This window comes from Tarenaya hassleriana, unplaced genomic scaffold (assembly GCF_000463585.1).
Source record: "Tarenaya hassleriana unplaced genomic scaffold, ASM46358v1 Cleome66, whole genome shotgun sequence".
In the NCBI taxonomy this organism is placed as follows: Eukaryota; Viridiplantae; Streptophyta; class Magnoliopsida; order Brassicales; family Cleomaceae; genus Tarenaya; species Tarenaya hassleriana.
This window is the reverse complement of record NW_010969135.1, coordinates 454,899-473,929: the sequence shown is the minus strand read 5'-3', so window position 1 is coordinate 473,929 and position 19,031 is coordinate 454,899. Positions and strand designations below refer to the sequence as shown.

At 35.9% G+C, this 19,031-nt stretch overlaps 3 protein-coding genes across 5 annotated transcripts in view; 2 read left to right on the top strand and 1 right to left on the bottom strand.

Annotated features, from left to right (window-relative positions):
• Nucleotides 1-11,952: 11,952 nt before the first annotated feature.
• Nucleotides 11,953-13,876, bottom strand: LOC104800284 (ubiquitin-conjugating enzyme E2-17 kDa-like). 2 transcript variants are annotated; one of them, XM_010523074.1, is made up of 5 exons: nt 13,836-13,876; nt 13,618-13,697; nt 13,067-13,194; nt 12,815-12,919; nt 11,953-12,296 (listed from the first exon to the last, which is right to left on the bottom strand). In XM_010523074.1, exons 1-5 carry the CDS (start codon nt 13,847-13,849, stop codon nt 12,153-12,155), a joined length of 471 nt encoding a protein of 156 aa, XP_010521376.1. In that variant the 5' UTR covers nt 13,850-13,876; the 3' UTR covers nt 11,953-12,152. The 2 variants fall into 2 exon arrangements, with proteins under 2 accessions (XP_010521376.1, XP_010521377.1); XM_010523075.1 differs by having other exon boundaries at nt 13,781-13,853.
• A 439-nt stretch (nt 13,877-14,315) lies between these two features.
• On the top strand, nt 14,316-16,527 carry LOC104800283 (myosin IB heavy chain). The gene is made up of 5 exons (XM_010523072.1): nt 14,316-14,343; nt 14,453-14,817; nt 15,387-15,705; nt 16,042-16,100; nt 16,206-16,527. The coding sequence occupies exons 2-5, from the start codon at nt 14,586-14,588 to the stop codon at nt 16,235-16,237; spliced, it is 642 nt and encodes a 213-aa protein (XP_010521374.1). The 5' UTR covers nt 14,316-14,343; nt 14,453-14,585; the 3' UTR covers nt 16,238-16,527.
• A 753-nt stretch (nt 16,528-17,280) lies between these two features.
• LOC104800282 overlaps nt 17,281-19,031 on the top strand; it is a 2,559-nt gene continuing 808 nt past the window's right edge. Inside the window, exons 1-4 of one of the 2 annotated variants that reach the window (XM_010523071.2) lie at nt 17,281-17,658; nt 17,879-17,931; nt 18,258-18,422; nt 18,829-18,924. In XM_010523071.2, coding sequence (XP_010521373.1) covers nt 17,448-17,658; nt 17,879-17,931; nt 18,258-18,422; nt 18,829-18,924 — 525 coding nt within the window. In that variant the 5' untranslated portion in view covers nt 17,281-17,447. Of the gene's footprint in view, nt 17,659-17,878; nt 17,932-18,257; nt 18,423-18,822; nt 18,925-19,031 lie in introns of both variants that reach the window. The other variant, XM_010523070.2, reaches the window with a different exon arrangement.

Sequence of the window (19,031 nt, the reverse complement as noted above, 5' to 3'; positions counted from 1 at the left end):
TCACTTGGTGCTTTGTTAAAACTAGTTAAGGCCGGGAATATAATTCATTGCTCGTCAACTCCAAATCTTATACGATTCCCCTCTCTCTCTCTCTCTCATACATACATACATACATACATACATACATATATACATACATACATACATATTATGCACATATTATGGAAATGTATAAATCAATACGTGGACAATAACGTATACCTATACAATAACTATATATTATTAAGTTATAAAAAATCGTATATAAATAGCTAAAGTTTTACAAAAAGTTGGTTGAATAAATAAAAATATGTGAATTATAAAATTTTTATATAAGTATCTCAATTTTTTAAAAATCCTATAAGAATATTCACAATTCTAAAAAAAATTCTAAATAAAACCAAAATTAATTAATTACGTTGACTATTTTTATTTAAAAAATATTTAAAACTTGAGTTTATTTGGAAATTTTTTAAAAATTTAGATATTTATATAAATTTTTTAAAAAGTTCAAATATTTATATAGAATTTCATAGTTTAGATATTTATTAAAATTTTAATTAAAAAATTAGGTATTTATACGGTGATTTACCCTCAAAAACTATAGAATATTAATTTGAACTAACTAAAAAAAATTAATAAAAGCATCGAAAATTTGCGACTTTATTACGACTAATATATAACTAATATATAACTAAAATAAGAGTAGTTTATTAGTCGTAATAAGTTGTATATTAGTTATATATTAGTCGTAATAAGGTCGCAAATTTTATTTTTTTTTTCGGTGGTGTACACTGAAATTGCTGCGACCCAAGTGGATTATTTGAGTAATATTCCCTCTTATTTTCGAAATGTACTTGTGGACACAAAGAACAGAAAATGTAACGTTACCCCTCCATGTATACGCGCATGAATCTAATAAGTAATGCCTATGTACACGTTATACTTTGATAAATGATTCCACTAAACAAATAATCATTTAATTTCACTGTGTTAATTAGATTATTTTCACTGTAGTAAAACGCATATTTTGGCGCAAAAAATATTGGAACCGGTTAATATACTAATGTTTAGAAAAACACTAAAATTAAAGGAGTTTAAACCTAAGCACAATTTGTTTTTGATAATCTAGAAATTCACCGCGTTTTTTGTCCGACTATATCTCCCAAAAATTTGGAGAAGTCCATGTGAATGTTTCTCTCCAACTGAAGAGTCAAACCCGGGTTAGGAATGAGCTTTGATCATTTCTTTACCGGTTGAACTAGTCAAATTTGGATTAAACACAGTTAATTAACATGGTGTCTTATTTGAGATAAACCAAAATTAAAATCAATACTCCCTCCGTTTAAATTTATAAGTAGTTCAAGAGTATTTTTTGTTTTAAAATAAATGACATTTTCCTACTTCCAATGTAATTTTCAATATTTCTTCTAAATTTGCCCATTATTAATAGTAGTCAAATACGTATTCTACATGTATAATAATTTTACACAATTTTCTATTTTAATACTCTAATAATTATTCATCAATTAAATACGTTTAATTTATTTTAATCTTATTTAAATCTGTATGGATTACACTAAAAAACTAAACTTCAAATAATTTTGTAATTCATCAAACTCATCGCTCTTCAAAAATTGTAAAATTTGTAGAAGAAATATCTTCTCTTTCTTCATAAACGCCATCAAAATTTTCAGAATTTGTTGGAGTTTTGTTTAAGTCAAATAAAAACTCTCTCTCCGCTTACAAGTGGAAAATTTAAATCAATATTATAAGAAGACATGAAAAAAGTTTGTTTGTTTGAGAGTGTTATAATCCAATATATAGACATTTGATGTTTGTGGTTTTGTTGTTTTGGTTCAAATTCAAAAAATTTAAATAATTTAATCTTGTAGAATTGGCTCCAAATTTAAATTTTTACGAAAAAAATTTGAAAACACCAAATAATGTTCATTTTTCAAGTTTACAAATTAAATTGTTGATTTATTGGAAAAGATAATGATAATATATTCTATCATTAATAAGACTAATTAATAAGAGTATTTTAGACAAAATATTTTTTTATGTGTGTCTAATGCTAAAACGTCTTACAACTTAAAACGGAGGGAGTACTTGTTTTTTGTTATACCGCTAATTATTCAGCACATGCTAAAGTTTCTTGTCTATAAAACGTGATTTGAAAATGAAAGCTATCTATCAATGATTTTTTTTTTTCGAAGAAATAAAATAATATGTGATTTTTTTAACGCTTTGTATATATTATGGATTGCATTCAGCATGACGTCATGCGAGTGAAATCTAATATATAAAATGAATTACCCGAAATATTTTAAAATATGCTGACCAAAAAATCTTAAAACTTTAAGATATATTCTTTAGAAACCAAATTTCATCAGGTAAAAAAATCTAGTTACTATTTTTAATAACCAAATGGTAATTCATTTCTTTAATTAGAATAATAGAAAATAATCCCTAATTGTTGCTAATTTCCGTTTTAAATTGGAATACAAAAGGATTTAATTAATTTAAGATTCTATTTAATTATCGGTCGACACAAGTCTAATTAAATGAGATTAAATACACCACATGGCAGGACCATGAATTATGAATTGCAAAAGTCTAAGGATTCTCCAAACATCTTCTTAGATACACCACATGGCAGGACGCACGAGCCTGCAACACACGCGTGAGAGGTAAATCAGCCGTAACTGACAGATGATAGGTGAGCGAACAAGGAGTCGAACCCCCAACCTCTCGGTATGTTGACCATGCTCCTTGCCAATTTATCTAGAGGTTTCCCCAATATTAATATCATATTGTTTCCTTGTTATATATATATATAATTATATATATATGAACTTAGAATTCGAATAAGTAGATGAGAAGATTAAAAGATAAAAAAAAAAAACAAGTATAAAAAGAAGGGCCACGTACGTCTCAAAGGGCAAAGCTGAAGCTTTATCCACTATTTACTTAATTATGTGGAAATATAATATTACAAACATACGAATTGATTAATTATCACACTCGTACGTTGGTAATGGTATCGAAGGAAAGACAATTTTATTAAAAAAACATTAACAAAACTTAATAAGCTCGAATTTTAATGAGAAAATAAAAAGACTAGAGAAAGTAACAGCTACATATGTATTAATTTTAATCATATATATGTATATGTAAGCACGTATGTATATGCATACATCTTTGTATCTTCTGTCTGACGCGACTTCGTGACAATATATATATATATATATTGTAAAATATCACTGAAGTCACTCCCAAGGACAGTCTTGGACTACAAGCAAGAGATGTTGGCCTCTCCCTCCCTCTCTCTCTCTTATATATATATATATATATATATATGCACTGACGTGATAATGTGTGTGGTTTTGTATGTTGATTTAATTAAAATTTGAAGCGAGTTTTAATGTGTATAAGCATTCTCAAATTTTTGGTAGTGTATTGATTGCATTACTTGTATTTTTTTTGGTTAAATTGAATGTAATACGTCTCTTAAATAATGATAGACTTTCATACAATATATATATATATACACATAATTATAGGGTTAAAAATGATATACAAGCATCTTTGTGTTAAAAATTTAGTAGGTGTCAGTTTTGGCTCCACAGTAGATATTCTATATGTTATAACTCAAAATTTACACTTAAAATAATGTGATTTTGAGCGCAGGCTATTCACTGTCAGTGATATTTGTGTAGTTTTTATATTTAGTATTTGAAATAATATCATTCGTATTTAATATTTAAAATTCATAAAATGAACAATATATCACTTTAGTCATTAAAAAAGTAAATAAAAATTATGTTGTTGTGATTAGTTTAGAAAATAGAGATATTAAAAACGAAATATTAGACATATGAGTAGTGAAACGAGAATTTTAATAATTATGGTATCAAACTAAAAAAAATGTACAAAGATTGGATTTTTTTTAAATATTTAATTATTATATTGAAAAGGCCATAATAATGGAAGAATTGGTGGAAAAGCACCTTCGTATGTTTGCCATAAGTAATGAAGCCACATAATAAACTCCATTATACTTCATAATGTAGAAAATAATTCTATGATTCAATTTTTAATCAACTAAAACGATCGGTTTCATTTGTATTTTTTACTTATCGATATTTTAAATGTTTTTCCATAATGGAATGTTAAAATATTTTGTAATCCATTTAATTTTAGAAATAAATATTGAATCGTAGAATAAAACTGTAAAAGTACGATTTTTATGGGATTTCTCCCTTTATAAAACAAAAAGAGAAGAAACAAACTAAGCGGATTTTGTTTCGAAACTCTCAGGATCTTAATTAATGAATATAAATAAATAACATTAATTAATCCACATTAATGACATTAATTAGTGGAGGCCACCAGCTTACGATTCTCTGTTTCACTTAATCTTAATTAACTTATAGTTAATTTTTACAAATTAAGTTATTGGAAATATATACATGCTCTCTCGTTGTCGTGGGCACGATCTCCATGTCCCAAAAGAAAATATTATTCTAATTTCCTAAGTTATGGAGACTTTGGAACATAGATTTTTCACAAGTCCAATCAGTGACACGTGTTATTTCAATTATTGTATATTTTTTTATATGATTTCATATAATAGTAATTAGAAAATTCGGTACTTCGAAATATTTTTTTGTCAGATTCTTATGGAACGTTTTTGAATGAAGGGGTTCATGTTCCAAAGTGGTCATGTTCTGTGTACTTCATACGTTTTTGCTTGAAAGCTGATATTTTTAATTAAAAAAATAGTTTCCTTATTTGATAAATAAATCATTAATATCTTTTTGAGATAATAGTGATGATTAATTTGAATTTTTTGTTAGTTTGACAAATCATTAATTACTGATGAATTTGTATAATAAAATATATTTACCGTTACGTCTAAGCCAAGATGTATAATATATGATATGTAAAAAAACAATTCGATCAATGAAATTATTAAGGAATTATATTATTTTGTATTTGATAAAATACAAACCTTTGAAATGTATGATGTCGTTTCATTGATAATAAATTAAACAAGGCTATTAATAATAAATTCATTGGCTGAACTAATTAGATTATTTCCAATAACGTGTTTTTTCCCAATATTTTTTCATAATTTGAAAATCAAAAGTTATGGAAATTAATGGTTCAAAACGTAATTAAGTAAAAGACAAACTATTAAGTGCAATGCTGATAATTCCATGTGGGCTAGTGGTCCAAAATGACAATATCAGTCGTGTTGTTATAAAATTCGAATGTTAATTATAAGGAATAACATATATAGTTCCTAATAATTCAATTTAATTGTTTTATTATATGTGTAGTGCCCGAGTCGTGGAAACAAAAAACAAACATTGGAATCGACCCGATGCCTCGGTAAGCCCAAACCAATATTTATATCATTTTTGGATAGAAGATAAAAGTCCAAAATGATTAATATCTCAATTTATTGTTTTAATTATTTTTAAATTTTAGAAAATGGAGATGAGTAGTTAATGCAGCCGACAAATTTGATGAAGAATATTACATGAAATCGTTATTTTTGTAATGTCTGATTTTGTTTTCTGCGTGATTTTTTGGACAACTTTGGGTACTCCAATTTGTTTTTTTTTTTCTTTCAACTTGTCTATTTTTTTTAGTTTTAATTGTTAGAGAAACGGTAGAAGAAATTTTTGTGGTTGAAAATGAATTATTTTTGTATTATTGATTTTGTGGAGTTCATATATGTGATACCTCGTAATCGTTATTTAAAGTGAGAAACAGGGGTGTCAATTTGGGCTCGAAACCCAAAACCCAATTCAAAACCGTCTGAAAAAATCGAGTTTGGGTTTAAAATTATTGGCCCAAAAAAATTCAGACTTTCGGACTGGGTTGAAAACTGGATTCGGGCTTAACCAGGCTAAGCCCATCGGGTTTAGGGTCGGGCTTGAAAAGCCCATTTTTGTTTTTAATTTTTTTTATGAAACAAATAAATAAAATTTAAAAAAATCTTAATTCCTCTAACCACCGTTGTCTCTCTCCTCTTCTCCACTCCATTTCCACGATGTCCATCTCTCCAATCTCTCATATCTGTCTCTCGAACTCGATCCTTGTCTTTCTCTAGTAACTCTCTTTGTAACGACCCGAGGCCACTACAGAATGATAGAGCTATCCCCACACACCAACACGTGACCTCTTAGCGTGTATTGTCCTCACTCGCACACACCCCAGAAAGTACTTCCCAGGAGGTCACCCATCCTAAGATTACTCCAAGGCCAACATGCTTAACTTTGGAGTTCTCTCGAGATGGACAACCGAAAAGGTAGATGGATCTTATTGCTATGAGTAACTCAATTAATTCCTTTAAGTTATCTTAGACTGTATAGTTCCATACCTACACAGCCCTCGGATCCCTCTCATTCCGGTGCGTCCGATTCATCCCTGTACCCCCTATCCAGAAGCTCGTCAAGAGTCGTCCATTGTCCATGCCTCTCGCACTAGCGATCACTCACCGCCCTCCTACGGTATCCTGGGCTGTCACAGACCCACCAGCTTCCGCATGGTTCGTCCTCGAACCACACCATACTGGGAGAGAACCGGCTCTGATACCATTTGTAACGACCCGAAGCCGCTACGAAATAATAGAGCTATCCCCACACTGTTGGTTTAGTTCTCTATAATGTACTGTTATATGAGCTTTATTTTGATACATTTGATGTATTGACACTTACTATGGTTATATGGATGAGTGTTTGATTTATTACGTATTATGCATACTTTAATATGTTATGAAATCCATGTATTGTTATGAACAATACCGAACTCTCTAGTCATATATCATTGTGGGAACAATGATGTACTAAGACTAGTATGATGTGTGATAGATGATCATAAATATGATCATGGGTATTGGATACGATCACAATCATAAGTATTCATTGGAGAACGAAATACTGGAATGATCCGCATGAGATTGTCACATGGACTAGCGTCATGACTTGAATCTTATGTGACGATTCCATGATTGGATCATATGACCTGAGATGTTTACGGAATACAACATGAGTAGTTGCATACTTTGAATACGTGAAACGTCCTGCGTAACAGGAAGACTATAAAGGTGTGTATCAAATACGACTCGAATCATGTGCTGGATTGTAGACAGTCAAGATGAGATTTGTACCTATCGTAAAAGAGAGAGATATCGCTGGACCCCTCGTGTGAGCGAGACTGTAGAAATGTGTGGCCACAGGGGTGGCCAATTCGGGTTTCGGTTCGGGTTCGGTTTGGTTATATTCGGGTTCGGTTATTTCGGTTATAGAAAAACTATAACCATTCGGTTTTTATATAAATTCCGGTTCGGTTCGGTTCGGGTTCGGTTCGGTTTTGGTAAAAAGTTCAATTTTCCAAAGAAATTGTCAGTTATTCTCTCGGTTTTTTTGGTTAATTTTTATTCGGTTCGGTTCGGTTTCGGTTTCGGTTTTTCGGGTTTAAGGAAATCATAACCGTTCCGTTTTGATGTCGGATTCGGTTTGGGTACGGTTATATCTTATTCGGTTCGGTTCGGTTCGGTTATTCGGTTAATAACCGAAATGGCCACCCCTAGGCCACACTATAGACGAGCATCGTCTATTTCATACAGTAGAACTCTGTGAACGAGAAACTAGTCGAATCAGATAAGTTGACTTTTCCATGCCTTATGTTCGACATATGATATCATGATACAAAATGATCATCAACCGAAATCATCACTAACGTTCATAAGATCACGAACAAACTCTATTCGAGCTAGGTAGTCATAGTATCTTGCTAGAGACCGCCTATGACTTGTATGCCTGAGATGGAGATTTCGAGTTATATTGCTATCTCGAATGAGCTTACAGGGTCACACACGCAGGGAAGGACAAATGCACGAGAAAACGACGAGAAGCCTGGACACAAGGTCCAGACCGGACGGTCCACGTAGCTGGATCATCCGGTCTATAATGCCCAGCCCCGACGGTCCAGAGTATGGTACTCTATCGGACCGAAATGTCTGGAACGGACGGTCCACGTAGCCAGGCCGTCCGTTCCGGATGTCAGGTTTTACATGACGGACTAAATGTCTGGAACGAACGGTCCACGTAGCCAGACCATCTGTTCCGGATTTCAGATTTTTCAAAAATAAACTCAAAATTAGGGTTAATCACTTTATAAGAAGGAGATTAAGAACCCTAATAAAGATGAGACGAAAAAGAGAATTTCTATAGACTTTTTGGTGAGACTTAAGGGTCTAAGGAGTGATCTAAAATCCCGTTTTCTCGTAGCACAATACCGAATAGTAGATTCGGGTCCTAGCAGACAAGTTCCAATCGTTGGAATCCATCCCGAGGTGTGGATACGTGTAGAGGGTGAGGTAATCTTCATCCCTTCCGTGATCGGACGAACGTGATAATCGAAACATGCCCCAGATCGATTGAGGTAAGTGTTCTTACGTTTTCTAGGGTTTATAGAAATTTTTGCTTTACATCCGTTGCGCAAACCTTAGAATCGATCTCTTAGGAATTAGATTTGTTGTAGAGATCCCAGGAATTTCCAACACACACACCAACACGGGACCTCTTAGCGTGTTTTCTCTTTACTCGCATACATCCCGGAAAGCACTTCCCAGGAGGTTACCCATCCTAAGACTACTCCAAGGCCAACACGCTTAACTTTGGAGTTCTCTTGAGATGGACAACCGAAAAGACAGATACATCTTATTGTTATGAGTAGCTCAATTAATTCCTTTAAGTTATCTTAGACTGTATAGTCCCATACCTACACAGTCCTCAGATCCCTCTCATTCCGATGCGTCCGATTCATCCCTGTACCCCCTACCCAGAAGCTAGTCAGGAGCTGCCCATTGTCCATGCCTCTTGCATCAGCGATCACTCCCCGCCCTCCTATGGTATCTTGGGCTATCACACTCTTCCTCTTTCTTCATCTTCTTCTTCTTCTGTCATCACCTCATCATGCTCGATTGTTGTATGTGTCTCCCTCTCCCTCTCTCGATCTCGGCGCATCCATCTCTCTCGGTAAGTTTCCATCCTCCTCTTCTTCTTTTTTTCTTCTTCTTCACCTTACGTTGATGTTTCCCATCTGGGTTTGTCTTGTCTGGGTCGCCTCATCTCTCTGTCGCCTTTATTTTTCGATTGACAATGATCGATGTTCTCTTTGTCGACGATGGCCAGTTCTCACTCTCGCTTATTGTTCTTCATCATTTTCTCTATTCGTCTTCTATTATTATGTATGTGTTTCTATTGTCTGTGTTTGCACAATTTTGTTTATTTGTGTCTTTATGTGATTGTGGGTTTATGTTAGTTGATTGTGTGTGTTCATTCGTTTAAATCTGATTGTGGGTTTATGTTTGTCGACTGATCCAATCTCAGACTATGAGTTTATTATTTTCAGTCTCTGTGTTTGCATTCGTTGAAATGAATCTGGTATCGCCGTGTATTTTTATCTATCTAAATCTGATTGTATATTTCTTCTCATATTGTTTTTTTTGTAGTCAGACTGTGAATAATGGATGACGAAAAAGTTGATCAGGAAATCATTTTGCTCTATGACTCCCCCACATACGGGAACGAAAATATGCAGGAAAATACTTGATTGTTTGAGAGAATGGGGCTTAGAGAGAAAGATATTTTCTCTCACTCTGGGTAATGCTTCAAGCAACGATTGTATGCAAGATATGTTGAAGTATCAACTTGATAGGCAAAACGGATTATTGTGTAATGGTGAGTTCTTTCATGTGAGATGTTGTGCGCATATCTTGAACCTCATTGTGCAAGACAGTTTGAAAATAATTTGTGATGCTTTGGAGAAGATAAGAGAAAGTGTGAAATATGTTAGAGGTTCTGAATCGAGGATGAAAGAGTTTAGATGTTGTGTGGACCAACTCGGTAGTGATATCAGATCCTCATTGTCTGTGGATGTGTCGACATGTTGGAACTCTACTTATGAGATGCTTGATAATGCTCTCAAGTTTCGAAAGGCTTTCTCTTCTCTTGAGATAATGGATAGAATTACAAGTGTTGTCCGTCTAATGAAGAGTGGTCAAGAGCCGAAAAAATATGCGACTTCTTGAAGCCCTTTGATGAAATCACATATTATCCGACTTCCAACTTATACTTCATGAAAGTATGGAAAATCGAACTACTTTTGAGGGAATATGCGCGGAGCGAAGATGATATTCTTAAGAGTATGGCTGAAAAGATGCAATTGAAATTTGATAAATATTGGGATGAATATAGTATCGTTCTTGCCATGGGAGCCGTGCTGGATCCGAAGATGAAGTTGAAGGGGTTGAAGTATTGTTATGACCAAATCGGTAAAAACACGAGTGAATTTAAGGTGGACAAAGTGAAGAATAAGATGTATTTACTCTTTGAAGAATACAAGACTAATTTTGCGGTGTCAACTTCAAAAAGCTCAACTCCTCCAAATGTGACCGGTTCAAAGGAAAAGGTTAAAAAGTCGACTCTTTACGTGGTAAGTTCTATTTTTTTCTTCGTTTTATTAGTCTTCCCAATGATTTCTTTTGATTATAACATTGTTCAATATTGGGTATTATATAGGATTTATATGGATGTGATGATGGTAATTCTTCTAACGATGGATCGGGATCAGCTTTGGATAAGTATTTGTTTGATCGTAAAATGAACATCAAAATCCATAGTGATATGGACATTTTACAATATTGGAAGGTTAATACCGGAAGATATGGCGTAGAATTGACTTTTATGATATCATATATACTTAGTATTCCTATTACTACCATTGTTTCTGAGTCATCTTTTAGTGCTGGTTCTCGCGTGTTGAACAAGTATAGAAACCGTCTTTTGCCTAAGAACGTCCAAGCTTTATTATGTGCCCGTTCTTGGATATTTAGTTTTAAAGAATTTGGTAAGTATATATGTTCATAACATTGTCAAGATTATGATTTGGTAATGTAGATGTTTATGTTTAATATTCTGACTTTTGTAATTGGTGTATAGAATCAGGCCTTGGTACCGTGGAATCGACGGATGGATTTCTAGCTGCTTCACTGTCTCCTTTTTCTACCGTGTCAGAGTCTACAAGCGATCACTCTACGATTGGGATGGAAGACGTATTAACAATTGGGTGATTTATATAAAAAGTTCAGGATTTGACCATTTTGTCTAGTTGTTTTTAAAGATATTTAGTTTACTTTCATGGTATATATTTTTATATCTTGTTTTATTTTTAGTTATTAATGAATATATTTAGTTTATTTTTATGATATTTAGTGTCTATTTAAATTTGCAGTTTTTTTAAATAGGGTCGGCCCGAATCCGAACTCGAACCCTATAAAATTAGGTTTGGACCTAGTTTTATAAACCCGAAAAAATTCGGGCCGGTTCGAACCTGAACCCAAAATTCTCGGGCCAAGTATGGATCCGGGCCGGATCGGGTCGGACCGATCCCTAGTGATAAAGCATGAGACAATGTTGAACATTTTGTGGATTGAAATTTAATAACTTTTTGGCCACAAAAAGTTTTTTTTAATTTGGATTATCAGTTTTGAAAATATTATATGCATGCGTTTTTAATATAAATTATGTTCATTTTGATTCTGTTGGTTTTGAATTCGATTTTCATTTAAAAAAACATTTATTTTGACAATGCATTTATTTTTTATTCAATTTATTATTTTTATAAAATTATTTTTTAATACGATAAAATAATTTCCAGTTAAATCCAAATATTTACCAAACCCGTTTGGTTATTAGCAATTAATGGAGCATGGGCCCATCAAAGCCCACCCGAGCACCAGTTTCTTCCGAATTAGTTTCCCCTATTGTTTTTTAATCCCTAAGTAAATAAGAAAAGAGAAGTTTACGGACATTAAAAAAAAAACATTTTAGAATTAATTTAGATTTTGATTAAAAAACTATCCAACACTAATGGGCCTAAGAGTCCATCTCGGCCCATAAAACCGAAATTTTCTTGGGGCAGTTTGGTCGCCCATACAATACAAATCAATCACAGAAGATACATTCACATTTCAGTTTCTAGTTAAAGATCATCTACACCTTTCTGAGACCATTTCTTACGGTCCCTTTTTCATACATATAGATATGAAATCTGAGTTAGATAAGGGGGTTTCCCCTTCTAAAGCTTTGTCACCCCATTGCATACTTCTGGGTCCAGCTCCGAGCCGTGGACTCGTACTTGCTCCGGTCTGTCTTGTACATGTGAGCTATCTCGGGCACCAACGGGTCATCGGGGTTCGGATCCGTTAACAAAGAACAGATCGATAGCAGCACCTGTTCCAAATTCAGACAAGCTCCTTAGAAGTGTTCATCCAAAATGCCAAAACTTAATCATTAAAGACAGTTTATCATCTTAACAACATCACTTTTAGATGGCAACAAGAATAAAAGCATAGTAACTGTGGGTTTGAGGACAGTGATAACAGGAGGGGAAAGTATTCAATTGCAAACAAGCGATGTGATTTTCTTTGCATTTGAGATCAAGTTGTGTGATGTGGGGTACATGAAAATCGGATCGAATGCCTGTCAAAAAATAGGTTAAGCTTGTTAACAGGAAAGATAGAATCAGATTAGTTGTGTATATGGCAGGTCGCTAATGCGGTTTGCTGATCGTGTAATGGGTTTTGGATTGAAAGAAACGAACTTTATTCCTAACCGAGGGCGTGAACATGAACATGCGTCTTGGCATATCATGTGTAGGACTATTACTTATGTTAAGTGTTTATCTAGAGAGCATATAGGCCTAGTAATGGCATACACCTCAAGTAAACAAAAAACGAGAAAAATTGAACCTTGGAAATCGTAAGAGCAGGACTCCACTGCTCCTTCAAGATGTCAAGACAGATGCTTCCATTGCTGTTAATGTTCGGATGGAACACCTTTGTCCTGAAGGCCACCTAGATTTGTTCATAGGAGATGTCGAAATTATGCCATAGTGTACATCGAATATACAAGCTCAATGGCCGAGGTTAGCAGAAGAGAAGCATGGGAGATGATAAACTTCAAAGTCTCACAATTCGTCGTTAACAGCGATATTGGATTACCTTAGGAGGTTTAAAAGGGTAATCCGGAGGAAAATGGATCGTAACTAGGAAAACGCCTCCTGCGTAAGGGCTATCCGTAGGACCCATGATCGTCGCCTGCCAAAGAAACATGTCTTCGGCCACAGGCCCTGCGACGTTTTCAAGCAATTCCAAATCAAGAAGGCATTCAAGATCAGATGGAAGAAACAGTTGAGACATTCAAGAGATTCAAGGTCAGAACTAGATTTCTACGATCCATCCCAGAACATCAGAAATGAAACAGCCCACAAAGTAACCAGAAACAAGCAATTGAAATCAAGGATGACACTCCCATTTGCAGCTGGAACCACACAAATTTGATATCCAGAATTCGATTGAACTGGAAACCCGGGAAGGGGAAATTATGTTAACCACGGGCAGATAATTCCATCTAAGCTAGTTAGAGATCAATACCCAAACGTTACTACACATACATTCAATTCCGAGCAAGACGACGATCGAGCAGATGTACCCATCGAAGCAAATTATGGTTTCCATCAAAACATCAAGGAAGAAACAAGACTTGGCGGTACCTGCACTGCATGAAGTAGGAGGATCCTTCTGCAAATCCTTCAATTCCTTTAAGATCCGCTTCGACGCCATATCCGAAAATCTACGACAAACACAATCCAAGGATTAATCAATACCCAGATAAGAAAAATCCAGAAACGAACATATATTCCGACGAAAACAAACAAAGATTTCCAGAAAAGAGCTCTTTTGAGTTCGCGGTCTCCTTCGGATTTTTTACCCAAATGGTCGCATCTATTTCACCTATACACCACCGAAAACATAACACATTTTTTTTCCTACGAAAAGACGAAATTATCCTTAATGAATTACGATATTTATCCGTTCGAAAACAACTTCGTTATTACGACTTCGTAATTAAGTCTAAATATAGTTACAATTGATTCTAAAAAAGGTGGCAAAAAAATCATCTGTCTTATTTTTAGTTGTAGATCAGTTATAAATTAGTCGTAATAAGGTCGCAAAAAATAAAAAGAAAAGGGTATTTCGGATTTTTCCAACCGAGAAGTGGATTAAAATTGAAATTTTTTTTTTTTTTGGTGGTGTACATTGAAATATATGCGAACCAAGTGGGTTATTTGGGTGATTTTCTCGTCTCCTTCCGCGCTTGTTTTCGAAGGAGTGAGACGACGAGAATTGCAGAAATGGACGAAGAAAAGGAGTTTAGATTCTGTATAATTGCGAGCACAGTAGATATGGTGGAAAACGAATTTCTTCTTCTTTGATTGGTGGATTCGCATTATTTATTTATTTATTTAATTTCTGTAAGTGGCTCAACTTGGCGTTGTTCATATGGCATGAAAAACCACGCGCTCGTCCTTTTTTTATGTGGCGCAGGTTCAAGCAATGTTCAAAGTCTTATAATCCAACGGAGGAGATTCAATTCCTATACAACGAATCAAATGGTGCCACGTGTCTGATCAACTTCGTGAAGAAAGAAGCCACCGATTCCGAGTCGCCGCCGTGGAAGATGGATCGGTACAGGAAGGGAACAGATTTTGAGGAGTCAGATCCGCCGGTTTTCGACACCGGAGATGACGATGCGGCGGAGGAAGGGGCCGGAGGAGAGGAGGAGGGAGAGGATCAGGAGCCTTTCATGGGAGGTAAAGTCAGAAGGAAAGCGTCTCGCCGTAGGGAGTACCGTGGTGACTATCTCGACGTACCTTCGCGTCCTCGCTTGATGAAGATTCTGGAGAAACAAGGTTTGGCTGTGTGATTATGGTTCTTTGATTGAGGATTCTTCATTTTTTTTTGTTCATCTTGTTTGTATTCATTTCTAGCTGGTTACACTTTCGATTGGGTACTAGTTTTGTCGATATTTCATGATTGGATATGGTTTTGGAACTGTTGGCATCACTAATTCTGAGATCGGATACCATCGTTTTGATTCATGTTTGCTAATTGGGAGGAAGCAAAGGGATGTTTATTTGATCTCAAGGTGCAGTGCAACTCATTCTAGGATTTTCTTAATCTTGTCGAAAATTTGGGAGGAAGCAAAGGGATTCTAGTTGACTTGCATCACAAAAATTCATGTGAATCCATGGTTAGTTTTGGCTGTGATCTGATCTTACACGAATTTGTAGCAGTATCGGGATAATTAGTTCCTGTTGAGCTTCATCTTGCTTTTGAATCTAAGGATATCCGAAAAGATTCTGCTTTAACTGAGAAGGTTTGTCAGGGATACTCATACCATTTCTTGAGGTTCCTCTCCCTTGAAATAAGGTCGAGTGCCACATGATCTTGATCCCTAATTGTGTAATTGTTGATGCAGGTGACAAGACAGTTGTTTTTGCTGATAAAGTTTTGAAGTTCACTGGCTCGGGGAAGATGAAACGGCGCATTTTTATCATCACCGACTTTGCTCTCTATCTTATTGATCCTGAGACCGATGCTCTCAAACGGCGTATAGCCCTTGCGGCAGTGGATAAGCTCTGTTTGAGCAAATTAAGCGACAACTTCTTTGCCATCGTTATCCCAACAGAATACGATTTACTCATGGCCAGTACTCGCAAGACCGAAATTGTCAAGGTCGTGGTTGATGTCACTAAGAATGCATCCGACTACGAGCTTGAAGTGGCTGTCTCTAACAGGTAACTGGACCTTGTTCTTGTCACTCTCTAGTCATGTTGCCATACACATATTTATCACTGTTCTTGTCACTCCCTAGTTATGATTTTTAGAAGCTTAGGTGCTTAATCAGTAGGATTCAATTGGGATAATCTAGTGAATACAGTGAGGTAATTTGCTTAGAAGTGGCTGGGAGAAAAGAAACGAATTTAAGAGATTTCTGATATGACTTTGTTATTCTTTCTGACACGACAAGATCCAGATGCGTGCAGTAATCCGACCAATCTTTTAATTGCGAACTGTTGTTGTTGATATGCAAAATGTTTTTTTAAATCCCAATTCATTCTTCTCTTTCCTAGGTTTGAATATAATGCAGCTGCAACATTGGTAAAGGAAGTTTTCTTTGAAGAAGTCGAAGGTTTGAATGAGTGAACTGCCTAAAGTTCTTTTGAATCCAACAGAGTTATGTTGGGATTTCTCGACTCATCGAGCATCATCTACTTGTCTTTTGTTTTCCTTCCAGGGGGTATTAAGACCAGAATTTCAAAGAAGTGACTTCCTTCCTCTTCATAGGCTTGAAAGGAGGGAGCATGTGGACTCCCTGTCATGAAGGTGAAATGGAACCTTTTTCTGGTTGGGTCCATAATATCAGGGCGGTATGTGTTTATTAATTTGATTCCATCTTTATTCTGTTTTGTATTTTCTTCTTGAAATGAATATATATATATATATATATATATATTTCACTGGTCTAAAAAATGAACTGAAAGTTGTTGGAAACCATTTCTGAGGATATCTTCTCATACAGAAAGTTTATACATTGTAAGAAAAGATTAGAGAGTGTTTCTCGTGGTAAGTAGGGTGGTGATCCTGTCAAGACTTGCTAGTGGGGTCAACCGCTGAACCAGAAGAAGCCTCTTGGCCTATACACCGGCTGGCTAACTCTCCGAGCCTTATCTTTACGACCTCGGCCATGTTGGCATCTTATCCGGAAACCTCGCTGCTCATACACCCAATCCTGGCCTCCTACTCGACTTGGGTACACTTATTAAAATACAACTCCTACCCATTCATTCCTCTCTTAACCGCCGAATTCACTCGCCTCTCACCCAAGTGAGCAACCTCGGGTTTTCCTAGTCTCGAGTTTTGCCTCCGCTTTGCGAGTGGATTACGTTCAATTCTTCCTCTCGCCCCGTTCCAAACACAGATCCTCAGTCTGGCTTCCCAGTCTAGAGGTTTCCGGACCCTCCAGACACAAATATACATTCAATTTCAAGAAATGCGGAAGAATGTCTTGTTTTACCTATCCAACGAATCAATATACATATACATATATATGTGTATAAATATAATCGAAATAAAGAAATTACCAGTATATCTATATTCATATACATCTTTAGTACTCTACAAATTGGAAGATTAACTTCCCATCTAGCAACCATTTTGGTGAAGATGGCAGTAGCTTGTAAACTTTTGGTTTTGGCCGAGACAAATACAGGCACAGGGTAAGATGCCATCATGCCAAGGCTATGAAGTATATATGATGCATAATCGACAGACAAGTATGCTCCGACGGAAACAAAGAAGGGACGAGCGGAACCCGGGATAAGATACACTTATACGCGATTCCAAACAGAACTAATCTCACACGCGTTTGTCATCACAAATTCGCAAAAGTCAGATTTCATTTTCAAGTCTTCTCTCTCTCTCCCCCCTCCTCCCCGATTCTCTGCTTATTCATCTTCTTCTTCGACGATCGAAAGCAATGGATTACGATTTCAGGAACAAATCTGGTCCACCGTACGGATCCTCCGGTCATCCTATGTACGGTCCCGCCGCGGCATCGTCATCGCCGATGTATGGACCTGCCGGATACCCGAAGATCGCTCAACAAGGCCACGCCAATTCCTTGTTCCCCCCGCCGGCGCGAAACTCTCCGTATCACCATGCCCCATCTCCTTCATCATCTTCCTCTTGTATGTCTGACCTTAATCTCGTTCTTCTCCCATTTTTCTCGGTCATGATATGGTGTTTGGGTTCTTTTTCTCGAGCGATTTATGGATTTTTTTTTATGAGAGCGATTTATGGAATTGATCTCGATTAGGCTTTAGTTGAAGGTTTCTGATGGATTGAAGTGATTTGCGTGATGTGTATCTGATGCATAGCTTGATGTTTTGATGACCTGTTTTCTGGCAGCTGGATTGGGGATTAAGGTTACCATAAAGCCAGAGTATCGGATTACTCCACCGGTGAGATTTACATTCTCTGGCTGTGGCATTTTTTAGGTTAAGATATGAACGCTCATGTCCAATGGCTGCTCCTGTTTCTAACGCTAAATTCAACCTTCTACTAAGAAATCGGAGAACATTTTGAGTGATTTTTTTTGGCAATTGTTACGTTGTTAGACACATACTTACATACTAAGATCTATTCTTTTGGCCGACCGCCGACATAGCCATAGAGTGAAGTCGAGGAAAAAGAAAATTTAGCTTTCCAGGTTGAAATTGTAAGGCATTGTTGTGGACAGAGGACAGTGTTGAAGAGTTGTAAGTTTTTTTTTTGGGGGGTTTTGCAGCCTCAAATGTTGCCTAGAGTGGGAGATATTCCCCGGAGCAATTTCCAGTTCGATTTCAGCCTGGAGAGGAAAGTCCTTGTGGAGGCGGAGAAAGAAAGCCAAGACTGGAGCAAATTTGGGACGGACAATTTTCCGACCAGATCTCTAGAATCAACTTCTTCATCGGTAAACGCCCCCTCGTGATTTCAGAAATTTCTCCGAAATGTCTTTTTTTGTGCATCTCGGTTTCGTGTTCTAGAAACCTATGCTAGTTGTTGCATATTCTCTGGTGTGTTCATGACTGTTGAAGTTCCTGCAAAAGGTTAGTCTGGTCAAACTGAGTCAGCATTGAAAATTGTTCGTATGAAGTTGAAGGAGAAGATGATTATAGCAAAGAGAAGTGGTATTTTAGGAAACGGAAAGGACCAATAAAGAACAAAATGTGAGAATCATTATGTAATTTTTCAGCTCCACTGGATTGGAAAGTTGGTCTCTGTAAAACTGATAGTGCTTGGGATTTCCGCGGGCTGTATCTATATGCGTGAGTGAAAATTCTGTGCACGATCACTTTGAAATGGATTTACAGATGCAGCGTTCAGATCCCGTGGTGACGAAATATATTGCATCTGGGCTCAACCGAGAAGCTGTCGGCATAGCAGTGGCAAACTATGGAGATAATCCCACCAAGGTACCTATTCTTTCACGAAACTATATAACCGAGCTATCACATTAGCATAACAAATTACTACCATCCGATTATTGTGCGTCCTTGTCGTTGTTCCGATTTTCCTGCTG

Excerpts from the sequence above, each read along its gene's own strand:
- LOC104800284 (XM_010523074.1), bottom strand. Across the intron at positions 13,195-13,617 it reads TCCTACTTCATGCAGTGCAG|GGCCTGTGGCCGAAGACATG; the intron begins GTACCGCCAAGT and ends AAAACGTCGCAG. Across the intron at positions 12,297-12,814 it reads CTGCTCTTACGATTTCCAAG|GTGCTGCTATCGATCTGTTC; the intron begins GTTCAATTTTTC and ends AATTTGGAACAG.
- LOC104800283 (XM_010523072.1), top strand. The coding sequence starts at position 14,586 with ATGGATCGGTACAGGAAGGGAACAGATTTTGAGGAGTCAGATCCGCCG. Across the intron at positions 14,818-15,386 it reads GAAGATTCTGGAGAAACAAG|GTGACAAGACAGTTGTTTTT; the intron begins GTTTGGCTGTGT and ends TTGTTGATGCAG. Across the intron at positions 16,101-16,205 it reads TTTCTTTGAAGAAGTCGAAG|GGGGTATTAAGACCAGAATT; the intron begins GTTTGAATGAGT and ends TTTTCCTTCCAG.